The sequence below is a fragment of the Petromyzon marinus genome, chromosome 23, assembly GCF_048934315.1.
Source record: "Petromyzon marinus isolate PM22_M1 ecotype Great Lakes invasive population chromosome 23, UKy_Petmar_22M1.pri1.0, whole genome shotgun sequence".
Classification (NCBI taxonomy): Eukaryota; Metazoa; Chordata; class Hyperoartia; order Petromyzontiformes; family Petromyzontidae; genus Petromyzon; species Petromyzon marinus.
In genome coordinates this window covers 8,181,129-8,197,510 of record NC_133689.1, presented here as the reverse complement: position 1 = coordinate 8,197,510, position 16,382 = coordinate 8,181,129, and the positions used below count along the sequence as shown (strand labels likewise).

Genomic DNA, 16,382 nt, shown 5'->3' with positions numbered 1-16,382 from the left:
GAAAGATGTGGATCTCTTTGTCCCCACTCCCAGGAATGTGGGGGGGGGTGTTGCCACCATTCTCAAAGATCATTCAACAAGAACATGGGTTTCTTTTATAGGAGCACTTAAAGTTGTCCGCGCCCGGTCGAATGTTCTTTACAGCGAACAGATTTACGCATGGCCAAATAATTTGGCCATGCTGCGTTGGCAGTGGTACACAAGCACGAACGACAATTTTGTTCTTGTAAACAAAATCGACACGTTCGTCAATAACACTGTGACCTAAAAAATAGGTGATGTTTCAGGCAATGACTCTTCCTTGTGCTATGCAGAAGGACCGTTCCCAAAACGTCGTTTATATACTGTTACTTCTAAGGCCACAACAGTATCATTAATGAATGTGTTTAGATTTGTGTCTATCGCTCTCCGTGGGGTGACTTGAGGCAACAATGATGATTTGTTATTTCCTTGTTATTTTTTGAAAGAAAAGTTGGATTCGGGCAGACAACTACTGGCACATAATGACATCCTCTTGTATATGATGTCTGTCTGTCTGGATATATACACAACTGTCTCAAGATATTGTACGGAATGTGGTCTCCAAACACAAATAAAACATCGTCGCCTATAAAAACGCTGCGTATTCTACTAGCACAATACAACTTCAAGTATCCGACTCGCTGGGGACTGAAATACGGTAGAGGCGGATCTGTGAAGAAATTGTAAATGCGAACATCTATAGAAACGATAGACCATGCACAATTAGCTTACTGGGCAAAAACAAAAAAAATGCAACTGCTTTAAATATTTCTTTACCTTACTTTAAAAGTGAACATGTGCAGGGTTAACAATGCATTGCTCTTCGTGAAATAAGTCAACTGCTTTTTGTGTTTAAGGTTGTTGTCCTTCCCCCGTACCTCCTCCTATAAGCACGGTCGGCTCCATACGGTGTGAAAGAAGTTCAACGTAGATGCATACAACGGTTTGAACGTCTATGGAACACGTGGCATTTTCAGTGGTGCACAAACGCAAGTAACAACAACTCTGTGTTGAGTTTTTTTTGTTTGTCGCAGATAATTATTACAGTTACACAATGCGACTAAACACCTGTGCGTACCCAATGTAATCTGAACTTCTTTTGCACCGTACGTAGCCAACCGTGCCAATCGGAGGTGCGGGAAATGTGGGTGGCTAATTTGGTTAGGGTGGATACGCGACGTTGGGATATGCGACGTTGTACCGTTATTGCAAATATATTCTTGTCTTTGCAAGATTTTATTTTTTCTTTGCCGAGTGCGATTATTAAGACGTGATATATTTAATTTATCATATATATGTAAAAGCTGAATTGAAAGTGTGGAAAAACGTTGCTGAATATGCCTCTTATAAACACGTCATTTGACAGATTTAAAAAATCGGGGATCCATTGCCATGCAGCACCTGGAATGCGTTTGCAGTTTTGAATGGAGTTGCTTGCAGTGCGGGGAATTAACCAACTTAACTAGAGAGAGAGAACAACATGTACAATCTGTACAAGATAGTGGGCGGCATAAGTATGTATACATTCATTACATTCCTATCCGGAATATATTACCTGGTTTAATTCATTCTGAAATGTCCCCTCGCCTCGCCTAACATTTTATCGGAACATTTTCAGAAAGCAAACGGCGTACAGTGCATTAAACTACATTCTTGAAGCCGCACGCCCAGTGCTCTGACATTAATCATTTTGTACGGCTCTTGGCTGGCAATACGCAAACTTTCAGTTGCTATAAAGCAGAGCGCACGCCATATTTGAGGGAAAGCTGTGCTGAGGTCAGCCCAGCACCTAACGGGGCCTCCTGTGAGTTGATTTGGCATGGAGTGGGCACCTGGTGCCAAACATTTGCTTGACAAGTTTATTGTCGAAGTGCACACTGTGTGGCTTATTGAATTGCACAAGTTGTTTCAGACCTTGCCACCCAAAACGTATTCCAAGTGTGCTATGGGTCAAGAGGCAATCAAATGTTCTTCTGCAACTCCTGCTATCAGCAGGAAATCACGATAATTTAATTGCAGCCGCAGGTCGGTTGCAGAGAAGAAAGGTGACGGAGTTTGGAGGAGGAGGTCCTCAATTTGTAAAGGGCGTCCATCCAGTTGCTACAGGATGCCTGCTTCTCTGCAAGTTCCAAGAGGAATTTGCCAACGACAACACGAGGCCGATTATGAAATGCCACGTGAGCGCTGACAATGGCAACGAAAAAAAATAGTTCTAAGTGGTGGCTATGGAAGATAGCACCACGAACTGCAATTACACTGCCCTAAAATAAAAAAAAAACATTTTAATTGGAAATATTTTACAGTACAATGGCTCAGATAGTTATTTGACTACTAGCATTTTGCCTGTCCAAGGACGGGTGTATTGCAGTAAATCTGAAACTTGTAAGCGAAAAGCAGACCGCAGCGATTCATTGCATCCATTCGTCTGCAATTCTGTAAGGCCGCGGTAACACAGACCTATTTAATTTAAAGGTTATAATCCCCTGTTCATCACGACGTCCTTTTTAGTTTGATGTCTCAACAGCGTTACGGAGATCGCGTGACGTGAGGGTTCTGCCTTTGTAGTGAGGGTTGTGAGTTGACGCTGAGGAGGGGGGAGGCGCTTTGCCCCCCCCTCCATATGGAGTGACGTCACACGCTAATTAATATTATTGAGGGGGGGTGGCCCACGTGGAGTGACGTCACGCGCAGGACACACAGACATTATTGGCTCATTGTAGTAGTAAGTGAAGAGAGATCTGTCCACTATGAAGAAGGGCCATTGCCTGAAATGTCACAATAGAGCCAATCAAGGTTGTTGGTCTTCAGCAGAGAGTTGGTGTAGTGTTTCTATTCCTCCGTTGAAGGAGCGCACAATGTAGTGGTTTGTCATTTATGGTCCATAGTTGCATTACCACAGTGTCATTGACGAATGTCTTGAGATTTTGTCATGAGTGCTGCTGCCAATTCAATATCATAGAGATTGCTTTTGGTTTAATCGCATTAGGGGGGACGGGTGGGTGGAGGCTGGGCTGGTGGGAGGCTGCCTACATTTTAACCCAGAAATGTCAGCGACGCTGACTCAGTGCTCAAGCCGCACAGTGTCCTGTCCTCATTTTTAAACAAACGGCTGTCTTTTCTCTCCTCGGCACCCATTCAGCAAGAGCGGCCATACCAGACCAGCCACAAAAGGCTGCCGCCTGGACGCCACTTTAGTCGAGATAACAGGACGACCCGCTCCGAAGTCCCCAGCTCTGTGTTCTTCGCTAATTTTCAGGGACGAGGCATCAGCGTGAGGGCCGCCACACATTTGAAACCATTGGGGTTTCACAGCAGCAGCGCGGTGATTATGATGATGGGGGGGGGTGTTTTCACGTGTTGTGTGTATTGTCAGAGGCAAACACGTCAGGAGCTGCGCTAAAGGCCACCAAGGGCTGCCGGTGGGCCGGCGGGCCTTGCAGTGGAGAACATTGGCCATGCTTCACAAAGGACCAAAGTAAGACAGGCAAAATGCCTCCAAGTGTAAATATTTCACTTGCTCAATTATAACCACTGAGCCAGTAAGAGAACCACCAATTAATTCTAACACTTCTGCTTGAATGTGTAAATCTATTACAAGACAGTTTTAATGGAGTTTAAAAAAAGGTTCAAGGTGCAGTCCTGCAATTTCCTGCTCACACCACTGTGGCGAAAGAGCCTCGACTAGACAGCACGAGAGAACACCACCTCTAAAGGGTATTTGGCCTACTCTTCCACGCTGACCAGATGTCTTAGAAGATGTGGGGCTATCCACACCCTACTCCACCACACGCGAACTGCAGATAAATTAACTGTGCCATACCTATTTATACAACCGGGTAGACATAGGTGCGCAATGTAATAATCTTGCCCCACGTTTAAACTGCGGCCTATTTACAATTACCACTTTTTTTTCACCAGGTAGGGCCCACTATGTAGCTTTTTTTCAGAAGCGACCTGGCCATAAATGATAGCTCAACGAAGTGGCTTTTCATGTGGAACATTATAGCAGCCAAATACTCGAAACGTACCTTTATAAATACGTTTATAAATGTGGAGGGGAAAACCGGAGGACCTGGAGATAAATCTACTCCACCACAGGGCAAACATTTAAACTCGAAGTATACAGATGCCAGGGTCGGGATCGAACCCATGACCTCCTGCATACTGGGCGAGGTGGTTAACATCTCGCCACCATGCCCTCTGGACTCAATGCTCCAGTTGCACTTTCAATGAAAGGAGTGTTTTTCCCATTGCAGGCAATGTGTGCATTTCAGGTCAACTCTTTGTTCAGGTCATATAGTTGGAAAATTAAGCTGTGTAGAAAGGTTTCAATAATGTTTGTTTAAATAGGGCCCACTAACTGCCATTCCATGCCTGACAAGCAGGCATGGAATGGCAGTGGAAAATCGAGAAGAGGGATTAGTTTACTGATTGGAGCTGTGCTTTGCAACTGAGCATGCAACTGCAAATTAAGAATTCACTCAGTTTTTTTTTCTCCCTCTTGCTCAAGATGTACTGAATAAGAAAAGCAATGCAGTTTCAAATAAAATCCCAGGTATGTTATGCGTTTGAATACGGGAAGCCCATGCTTCACGTGTTTTCATGCAACGCGTTTTCGCTATGACGTGGTTCTGACGAACTACTTTCTTGAGCTGCGCGGCCAAGCGGGACGGGAACTCTGGGTGCACGCGCGGAATGATACGGTGCGTGGCGGCGTACCCTCATCTCAGTTATTTTGACTCGCAAATGGGAAAAACTGCAGGCTGATATAGTGCAGATATGATTAAAATGCGCGTAGTGTCATTTATTTACGCCCTGCAATTTACGTAAATAATTCCTCGCTTAACGCGGCACTTTTCAGGAACGCATCTTGTACGTTAAATGAGGAATTAATGTCAATACAATTAGTTACCGCTTAATGGACAGGGTGCTCTGGCCTATATCATCAAGGAACACAGCAGCAATTGTTTCAGAATCAGAATTAAAATCGCTATTTAGACCGGGGGAATTCGATGAGCTTTGAAGCTCATTTTCACAGATCTCCAGCAGATGTGAGATGTTCAACGGACCTGACTCTGCTGACGAAACTCAGAAAATAAGCACATCCAGAGTTTGCCTGCTTAAACAAATGCTGCTGAAAAAACATTGGCCGAGATTGCTCATGGCCCGATGAGCTGAAATATTGTATTCATATGGAGTCACAAATCCTTTACTGTTTATGCATTCAATATCCAGCAGAGGGCAGTGCAGCAGATGCTGCACACGGACTCCTCTACTTATGAACGAGTGAGGTTCCAGAGGTCTGTTCGTAAGTCCAACTTTACTCCTGTCAATTCCAAACATGTTCTGCGGCATGTACACTAAACACAGGGAATGGCTTTAAAAGTCCTGAAGACGTAGATGCCGCTGGTTCCTCACGTTCTGCAGATGTAGACGCCACCACCATCTATTGCGCGGCAGTTGAACTCACGACTCTCGGTCCGAATGGGCAACTGGACATACGAACAGGTTTGTCCGTGTCTCTGAAAGTTTTTGAGTCGAACGTTCGTAAGTAGAGGAGTCCCCGTACTTATTTGGCCCCACTTCTATGCTCCCCACCTTCACCAACCCGCACTGAGCAGAGTCACGTCAACAAAAAAAATTCTGGCAAAATCGCCTGAAACTTTGTTGTAATCACCAGAGAAACGTCGTACCCAAACTGTGAATGTTGTGGATTTACTCTCCATCACACCGATGTGCTGACGTAGCTGCTAAATGGCACATTTTGTTCACGTTACAAACCTTACTGAGTGGCACTGTTGGGTGGCGGTGGGTTAACAACACGGTTATATTTATGCGATCTACCCCAAAAAACCTTTATTATGATTCACAGAACCCTACTGAAACAGAGCATTGACACACGGCAAGGCTTTACTGGGCGAATGAATGTGAAGCTAACAAAATAAAACACCTGCAGCACGTCTGTGGAACTCTGACCTGGAAGTGAAGGATGATGGTCCAGATGAGCCCCAGGGTGAGCTTGGGGTTTCCCTCTGCGATGTCATCGCTCCGGATGTTCACCAGCTTGATCTGCGGGATGATGTCACAGCAGAGATGACCAGTATCTAAATTATATGTAGTTTAAAAATATAATTTCGTTACAAATGTCATTTGTTATTTCCAGAATCTAAATTACACGAGATGCGGTTAATTGATCATTAGTATCTGCACTGCCTTACTCTAGTAATTTTAATTAACTCTGCACACCTCTGCACCTCCGATAAGCGTGGGTGGCTACTTTCGGTGCAAAAGAAGTGCAACATGCATGCATACATCACAGGCCACATTTATAGACATTCATTGATCAATTGAGGCTCATGCCGGAATGGGGATTGGATCAATGCTCCTTCCACTCAGCTCTATCTGAAAATAAAGTGAAACCTCTCAAAGCCACACTAACTGGGCAGAGAGCCTTTCCGATTAAGCGGGGGGCATCTGACATACCGCAAATAAGTAAATAGTCGAAACGCTACATTTTCATTACGTAAAAAATGTAACGTAATTACAACCTAAGACATTTCAAAGACATGCAATCATATTAACTAAATATTACAATTTAATAACAAGATACACCACACTATACACCATATACGTGCAAAGACAAATATTTTACATGTAGCGTGAACAGACTGTTGGGGAAAGTGCTGTTAGCGAGCACCTATGAATGCCGGCACAACATACGTTGGGGTGAGTGGCCAGAACCATTCCCGGCCACCTTTATCTTCCCAGTAATGATGTTTACACAATGCACCAGGGAGGCCGAGTTGACCTCGGCGAGACCCAGAACCCGTTCATGCATTCATCGATGACGGCGAGCCAGAATCTAACTCGGGTCACTGGGTTTGTAGCGCAGCGTTCCACCGCTCTCCAATATATACATACATTCACCGAATATTGTACACACACAATATACACAAGCGCTACTTTCTACACGCATGCAAAGGTCACACACGTATGGCGATGGTGCAAGGACACCGTTTTGTTGTCCATCTTTTGACTGTTTAAATGTGCTGAGCTCTGTTGCTCCTCCCTCTGCCAAAACCGCAATCCTTTCAACGCGTGCAGTATTCCCCCCCCCCGTATGCACACAATTGGACCGGTCAACCCGTAGGATGGCGACAGTCGCAGGTTATTGCACATGAGCTTAATGATGGGCAGCAGCGTCTGCCTTGCAAAGTGTCCAGCTGGGCGCGGCTCACTTGGCGTCTTTGCATGAAGTCCAGGGCGATCTTGATGTTCTGCATCTTGTGCACCAGCATGCTTCCTCTCTCCCTGGGCTGCAACACACAGCACGTGCAGCATAATCAGACAAATGACAACGATCCCCCCCACCGCCCGCATAGCCTCATTTTGGTGTTATAATTTATTTATGTAGTTTATTGTTAAAAAAATTCGGTCACAGTCCCTATGATCACTGTTACATTGCATTTATGGCTTTTATTTTGGTGATTTCGAAAACGTATTTTTTTTGTTTTGGCCGTGTTTTTGTTTATTGTAGTACGGAGTTAGACTGATGGCCTTAATCTTAGTTGTCTTGTGGTTGTTGTTGTTGTTGTTTGACTTGCATCCCACTGGGATTTTTGCACACAGCGTTGGTGTACGGTGCTATTTCAGGAATATTTTGATGTTTTTTTCCTGGATTTTCTGTTTGCACAGTCACACACAGTCACTTTAAGATGTTTTATTGTTCATGTTTTTGTTTGTTCCGGTTGCACCCGATTCAAAAGCCGAATGGCTCACAGGGCTATACCAAATAAATGAACTATGGAACTATAGAACAGACTGTTGGGGCAAATGCTGTCAGCGAGCACCTATGAAGGCCGGCACGGCACACGAGGGGGCGGGTGACCAGCAACCACGCCTTTGCCTCCCGAGTGGCGATATTTACACATCGTACCAGGTACACATTTGAGTCTGAGTCAACTTAGGGGAGGCCCAAGACCGGTTCAGATAATCGTGACCGGTTTTGGCTGTGAGCAGGAATTGAACTCGGGTAGATGGGTTTATAGCGCAGCGTGCCAATCACTTCGCCACCCCTCCACACAGCGAGCGAAACACACACACACACAGTGTTAAGGGCCCTCCCAACAACACTCTTTTCAAGTCTGTGGTAAATTGTTGTAAAGTTAATTTAACTTACATTCACTTCGCCTTTGCGATATATCTGCACCTGTAATCGAATGCCGCTCTTTAACCGCGACTGGAACCCCAACTGACAGCACTACCCACAAAACCCGGGGCCAGAAACAACTGAAGAGACATTGTTACGGCAATATTCACCAGAAGTTGGTACCAGCCGTCAGGGCTACCCAAAGGTTCCGTGTGAGGCCACCTTATTCATTTTTGCGTGTGTTTCATTTGTTGTCCTCCCCCCCCCCCCACACACCTCCGATAAGCGTGGTCGCTTATGCACGGTGCAACGTACATACCTACATACCTACATCCACAGCAAAAAAAAAATTAGGACGGTTGTCTTTCATGTGAGACCTGGGAAGAATTGCCCCCCACACTCGGGTTGGCCCTGCCTGCAACGCATTTACTATGTAAAACCATGCCAACGTGGTATGGCAATGGCACACACTTTAGACAGTGTTCTGGCTAGCCAATGTTTAGGAGAGGTTCGTTGCTAGCTGCCTGGCCTGGACTGGCCACAGGGCAGCAGTCCAGGCAAATGCCTGGTGGACCGGTCCATTCTGAAGGCTGGTTGGCTGGTCTGGGTGGGGAAATTTTAAATGTGATGAGTATTGTATTTTTTGTTATATTAAAATATTTTATTACCTATAATATTTACACTTCATTGCTTATTTACGCTCTCAGTTGTCCCATATTCGTCAGCCACAAAGATTGTTCCTCACCGGCCCATTTGTTTTTTGGACCCAGCCAAAATGGGGCAATGAGATTCGCTCGGCAATTTGGGCCAGCATGTTTACAAATGCCTGCGCCGATATTTAGTCCCATTCTGTCACTGCTAGCTGCTGTTAACACCAGTTCTCCTTGTGCGCAATTCTAAGATAATCTTTTGGGCGACAGGTCCCAGAACTTGAGAAGACCGAGGCAGAGATATGTGAGCAAAGAGGTGATGGTTATGGGCCTGGTTGCGAGCGTGGATGAAGCCTTCAGCATTGAGCGCCACCGCGTGTTTTGAGTCTAAACGATTTAATGCGAGGTGGGCACTGGGATGGGTGTGGCGGGCCGTAGGGTGGAGTTAAGACTGTCAAGGATGTACTGACAGCCACTGAAACATAATATATATGGTGCGCTGGCACTGAAGCTATACACAAACATGTGTATATACATGATAACTAAAATCCACGGTGAATATGGCAGATCCTATTATCCACTGGGTTATCCGTGGGGTAAACACATCACAATAACAGGAAGATATATGGCTTGCAGAGCAGATAATGATTTTTTTTGCGGATCCTATGGCTGCCACGGGTAACATGGCCACAGACAAGAGGAGTTCTCCTCTACGTAAGCTCTGGCTGTAATTTTCTACTGTTAAGAGCCAATAAATACCAAATCAAGAACAAAATATAATCAACCGTACATTCCATATGGTAACACTCTTACTTTGTGCGGGCAACAAAATAATATTTTCATTTTACGGCAAAACAATTTTTACCAAGTCGTTTTGAGATTTTTTTTGACATTTTATTTATTTTTGCCTATGGCCCTACATTTGGCAGGAGAAAAGACACCCTTGAATTGTGTAGGTCAATTAAATATTGTAGATAAATACAATGGCGTCTTCTGGTCCAACACCAATGGAGACTAGGCTCTAAGAAAAGCTGTCTCGGGTGTGGACCAATCAAATTCAAGGACAGTGCATATTATCAGAGTTGTCTTTTTTGTTTGCATTTTGACTGCTTGTGTTGTGGTTATTGCAAACATGATGCCTTGAATAAAGGTGTCAGTTTTTGTGCCAGTTAAAAGGGTAAAACCTATTCCTAAATACAATGATATTCGTGTGTGCAAACGGCGGTGGTCAATGTGCAGCCTGCACTCCGCTTGGTCAAGCCACTGCTGGCAGAAAGGTCTCCAATGCAGGCAGCTCACGAGAGCCTCTGCCGTGGGCATAATTCGGCCGACTCTTTCACGATCGCCAAATGTCTCGGAAGATGCTTTCACATTTCACGTGACTGCAATGAATGCATTCAATGAAAGTTACGTATAACTGTTTGTCACAAAGCGGATCAAGGAGATTTACGTTTCCAAGATGTGGGAATTCATAGCGAAAGATAATGAGTCTGAATGGCCTCTCGCTTGGCATATTACACGACGTTACTGACAGACCGAGGATTAGCTGCCTTGCTATCGCACCCCTCCGCGACAAAAACGACGCCCGCGTGGCGTAGGCCGCCAGACCGAGCTGCGAATCCTCGTTCGCGACCGCGCCCCGGCGACAGGAGGAAGGCTGGACCCGTGGCCGCACCTCGGGATTTAACGCAAGCGAGCGGGCAGGGGAGTGGGGGGGGGGCAAGCGCCCATCCATGATCCGGAGTCGCCCAGCAAATAGGGCAGGGCTGGTCCCTCGCGTGACTCCCGGCCCCCCTCCCCGGTGTGAATGTGCCAGGAGGTCGCGAGCGGAGTGAGGGGTGCGAGACCGTGGCCGCGGGGTTGCCACTTAAAAACGTTTTCCGCAGAGTTGAAAAAAATAAATCTCAAGATATGCACAGTGCTGTGCTCGCGTGACGCGGTATTAGTAATAGGACATATTTGTCAGAAGATAAAAGTTGAGATAGTGTCGGTTCCTTTTAAATATTTAGGATTACACACCAGAGAAGGCAGAAGATCAGAGAGTGAAGCTAAGACCAGATTGGCCATGGTAAGAGGAATGTTAGCAAAATAAAGATGATGACATTCAAAGATAACTCTCTCTCAAGTGCAATACTAAGAGGAGACAATTACATGCAAATGCATGGTCTTGAGTGATATATTATCAAGCAAATTACAAAGAAACTGGGACTTTTAATTCGCCTGTGAAGGCTTACATATTTCCCAGAAATGTTGCATGTGGCAACCCAACTATAACATGATGATCCATCTTTGGGACTCAGGAGAACGAAGTTCATCACGTTGACACATTTTTAAAAAATGTATGATTATATGTAAAGTCAGCATAATTTTACATATTTGCATTTACACACAGTTTAATCAATTACCATGAATGTTATTTTATTGAATTGAAAAATGACTTTTGAGTATTAAATTGTCGCGAGTGTGACTTCCGGTGACGTTATGACTGAGTAGGCAACGCGGTATGGATCACTCTTACCCCTTACTAACTCGTCTCAACCCATAACCTACTCAGATTGAAAGGTTTCTTTGCCTAGTAATGTTTTATTTTTGCCTCTGATCTTTTAGAAGGCTGTTAGAAGACCAGACCCCCCCCGGGACAGTGAGAGGGAAAGGTCTACCTTCAAGCTCCTTGAGACTCGGGCCTAGGCTACGCGCCACGGCCCGCCTCGTGGTTAGGCGAGAGAAGCTCCCGATGCAGCAGCCCTTCCAATTTAAATTGAGGCCAGAGCCCCTGGCAAGAAGGCCAAGGCCTCATCCCCGCCGGAGTCACGAGATGCTACAAACACTGCTGGAGAGGGTGGAAGAAAACACCAACATACTCCGTGGCCTGGAGGAAAAAATTAACTAAATTGGAGGGGAGGGTCGAGAACCAGGAGATGGCGACCAACGTGAAGCGCAAGGCGGCATGATGAAAGCCCTCGAAACCAGGGTTCTGGAGCTCGAGACGGCAGTCAACACGCCGGATGCGAGGGTCCGAGAGAACCACCTGAAGGTGTACGGCGTTCCCGGAGGGGGTGGAAGGGAACGCTAAGCAGGGGACCCCGATCGTACATCCGCAGACACCTACCAAAGGTCCTAGCAAGCTCGGACCCTTCGGGCTCTCTGCCGATCAGGAGGTTGTGCAGGCTTAGCGGGTGGGAAGGAGAGATGGCGGGGAGACTCCATGGAGGCTAATAATGCGAGACCTCGACCTGTTCCAATCACCTTCGCATGACATCACGGTGCCGCGGAGGCGCTGAGGGCAGCGAGGGCAGCCAAGGACGGGGGCAACTCTCGTTGGGGGGAAGCGGACATTCATAGCACCGGGCCTCACCCCGATGGATGACAAGAGGAGGAAACTTCTCCTACCCTTGCATGGGGACCTGGTGGGCTGGGCCTGCTTGGACGCATTCCTCTAGCAGGCTGAGGATCGGGAGGGACCACAACCAGCCACTCGAGGCTCGGGGCGCGCTGGAATCCCCCTGCAGGGGGAAGCCCTCAGCGGCCCTTCTTCCTCCGCGTTTCACCCGATCTTCTACCTCTGGCCGCGATCCCCACACCCTGGCCCTCAATACCGCTCACGATATCCCCCATTTCGACACGGGGCCGCCAGGGAAGCACACACCCTCCTCGAAAAGCAGTGACCCTAGTGGAAAGGAGTGGCAGGTGGTCTCCCAGGCACGGGGGAGATTGGAATACGTCTCCCAGGAGCCAGGTACCGGAGCAGCCTGAGGACGGATTGGGACCTCCACACCTTCCCCTGCTGTGGTGTGAGGATGGGGAGGCCCCTGGGGATCAAGCTCCCATGGCCCGCTTGTGTACTGGGACAGCGCCCAGACCCCCAACGCATCTCCCCTGGATCTCCCGCCCCTCCCCAGATGACCCTTGTGGTATGGAGGAAAAGGCTGCCTGGACTAAACCCCTCCCCATGCCAAGTTCGAGAACCACAACTGCTAACGCGACAAATCTCAGCATCCCAGGGGGTACGAAAATGTCGGTGGTACACCCCCTCTGCCCCGACCTCCCCCATCCCCTCTGCAGCGTCGAGCGAGGAGCGCCCCCTGCCACACCCTTGCCTCCGTCACACATTTAGAGGGAGAATGGGATCGTAAAAATCTTCCATCACCTCCACCCCCCTCCGGTACCTCCGCCCTTCTTGCTTCTAGACGGCACCATCCCTTCTTCCTCTGCCCTTCCTCATCACCTGCGCGCCCCTTGTGTTGGCGCACCCCCCTCTCCCTCAGGACCTTTTCACCCGTCGCCTCCATCCCTTATCCCCCGGGACCCCCGTTTCTCCCTCCCTCGTCCCTACCGTGGCCTCACCGCCCTGATCAAAACGCCGCACAGAGACTCCTGCTGGCAGAGGTAACTTCGCAACACCGCCTGGAAAGACGCTCCGCCCCAAGGCAGAGGGATTTCACTCACATCTCCAGGGCGCTTAAAACACTTGCACAACGGGCCCTGATTTTTTTTTTATCCCTCACGACTAAAGGGCCCCGACGTGTCATTCAACCTCGAGGGAACTCTTGAGTCGAACCGTGACCCATCAACACAGCTGGCGAGCCACGGACCAAAGTCGCGTGCATGGGTGTGTTAGCGACAAGACCTCAGTGTATGAAGCGCACAAATGACCCAGATGGTGCAATTCGTTATCAGGCGCATTGTAATATGATCACGCCCGCGCCGTATCGCTGTAGTAAATCTTACAACCTTGGCAACGGATTATTCTTGTAATCCATTTGCCTTTAAAAAAAAAAAAAGCGATCATACTGTACCGAGCAGGTACACCCCCGGGCGTTGTTTTGAAAGCTGTATATTTAAGACCGCGGTAAATCTGCTCGTTTGGAGATGCGCGTCAACGTTATCCGCGGTTTACGATTTTTGGGAAAGTCACACTATCACAGCCGTATTAGCCACGCACTTGTCGGCTATTTTCCCGGAATATCAATAACAGCGTGGCCTTCACTCTCATGCGCACACTATAAACTATAAACACACAAAGCTCAAAGATTCCCCCCTACCTCCCCCCCCCCCCGCTATTATGTTCCACAAAAACTCACAAAAACGTCATGGCACACAAACATAATAAGGGTTCAGCTTGTGTTTAATATGCTGTTGGGGCGGGTACTGTTAGCGAGCATCTATCAAGGCCGGCATGGTGCTCAAGGTGGTGGTGGTGGTGGTCAGAATAATTCCCGGCTGCCTTTGTCTCTTCTCTGCTGATGTTTTCAACACTGTACGAGGTGCTCATTTAAAGGCAAGGTCAAAATATGGGGATGCCCAGGACCAGTTCTGATATTTGCCACTGATTTTGGCCATGACCAGGAATCAAACTGAGGTCGCCGGGGTTTTTTTGAGCACAGTGTGACAACCACCGCTGTATATCTGACGTATCTCCTTGTCAGAATACATACGAGTATGATCGTCACCCAACATCTGTCCAATGTTGAAACACTTATGTAAAGTGATAATCTGGCCCGAGTCGACTTGTGCTGCAGGGATAACGAATATTTAATGTTGATTAAAATGTATTTACGAATGTTCGATTTTTTTGCTTTCTGCCATAAGTCATTTTGTTCGTATTTCCATTTGTGTGATTGCTGCGCTTTATTTTTTTTCGTCTTGCTTTTATAATTGTGGTGACCCAGGTCCCTCTTGCAAATGAAAATGACCCCTGGTCTCTTGAGCTCGCACCTGGATCAAGGAAATACACTTGAATCTTGAACTTGCGCAAAAACACAAATCCTGCTCAACTGGCCAAATGTACCGCTTGATATATTCATGTATCTACGTTCAGAAACATGCGTGCAAAACAGATATTCTAACATTCAATGGTCTCAATTGCCTTCATAAAGAATTTGAATCCATTAAAAAACTACGTTTAGTCTTGTAAAATTAATTATATGTGACCCTATACATACATTAAAACTATTTCTTTTTTATTTTACCAGGTAAGGCCCACTGAGCTACGTATCTCGTTTTCAGAAGCAGCCTGGCTAAAAATGATAGCTTAACGATTTTGGCTTACCACGTGAAAATGTACGGCAGCCAAACACTCTAAAACGCATGTTTCTGAATGTGGAGGGGAAAAAACCGGAGGACCCAGAGAAAAATCCACGCGGCCACGGGGCAGAACACGCAAACTCCAAATATACAGCAGCAGCAGCAGCAGGCGTCAGGGTCGGGATCGAACCCACGCCCTCCTGTGTACCAGGCGAGGCCGTTAACATCTCCGAGCCACCGTCGCGTGCCGTGGTCACTCCCCCCCCCCCCCCCCCCCCAGCCGTCCGGCTGTTGCCGAGTCTCACCAGCATCTCCCCGGACAGCAGCTCCAGCAGCGAGATGAGGTTGTGTCCATCGCGCAGGTCTTCGTACAGGTCGTTCACCTGTCGCTTGGACTGCCCAGACCACAGAGGGGGACACACACACGGGCACACGGGGATTAAGCCCTACGTGCGTCACAACCCCTACGTGCGTCACAACCCCGCTCGTTGCTCACGGTGCAACACATGCAAGGTGTGCGGCGAAGGGGCAGCCCCGCAATGGCTTGCTCACGCCACCGCCTTGCGGGAATGTTTCTCCAAATGGAGGGCGCACCGGGGAGGTACTGTTAAGGGGGTATTTGGCCTACTCTTTCAACGCAGGCCAGACATCTTTGAAGAGGTGGGTGAGGGTGGGGGGGGGGGGTTACACACACTTGTACACAATGCTCCCACGTCTACGCTCGCCGCCTTCATCTATCTGTGCTGGCTAGCATAGTGGAGTATGGTCAAATAGCCCCCAAACGAGCCAAACGGCATGGAAGGCCTGCATCCAGCAAACTTAGATGGGTATGCAAATAGTGAATGCTATATGATGCCTGATATTGATTTTATCTTCTATGTAAACCAATTATAATTTTGACATGCAGTTTGTCAAGTAAAAATGTTACGCATTGTCAACAGAACCCGTGGTACTTATCTAATTATTATTTAAATCTACCACTGTACCTTAAGATATACAATGCTAAGTTTTGGGCAATTCCCTTCTTCATAGCACATACATGAAGGGCCAATGCCCGCTATGTTACCTCGTGGATGTATTTTTGGCTTTTAAGGTCAGTGTTACTGACAAACTAATTGAGTTTCTTTTTTACTCTGTCAATTGTGTTCGTGCACCACGGCAAATCCAGCAGCAGGGGTATGAAATAATTGTAATTATTCGCGCAATAGCAACATAAGATGTCATACGTCCAAAGAATCATGAGGCGGTTACAAAAAAATCTCAAGGGAGTGGTGTGGAAGGACTCAGCAGTATGCTATTTCATCGCTCTCTGCTCTATAAGGTGAGTCACTCTGTTCCCTTGGCAGCAGCAGCAGCACACACCAGACTATTGCGATGGCCCTGAGCCAATGGCAATGGATAAAACCGTTTCTCAGCCGTCCTGCCCTGCACTCTTCCATAACAGATGCCTCGGGTAGAATCCGCAGCAATCTTCGGGCCAAACAAAATCCGCAACAACACCGAACTGTACGAGAAAACTGGTTGTCCTAATATCACAC

The 16,382-nt window shown here is 47.3% G+C and overlaps 1 protein-coding gene across 6 annotated transcripts in view; it reads right to left on the bottom strand.

Moving 5' to 3' along the window:
- The window catches only part of LOC116945259 (uncharacterized), a 231,226-nt gene that overhangs the window by 58,738 nt on the left and 156,106 nt on the right, over positions 1-16,382 (bottom strand). For all 6 annotated transcript variants that reach the window (XM_032959623.2, XM_032959620.2, XM_032959622.2 and 3 more), the window contains exons 3-5: positions 15,150-15,239; positions 7,260-7,337; positions 5,998-6,090 (exon numbers count right to left, since the gene is read on the bottom strand). In XM_032959623.2, coding sequence (XP_032815514.1) covers positions 5,998-6,090; positions 7,260-7,337; positions 15,150-15,239 — 261 coding nt within the window. The remainder of the gene's footprint in view (positions 1-5,997; positions 6,091-7,259; positions 7,338-15,149; positions 15,240-16,382) is intronic.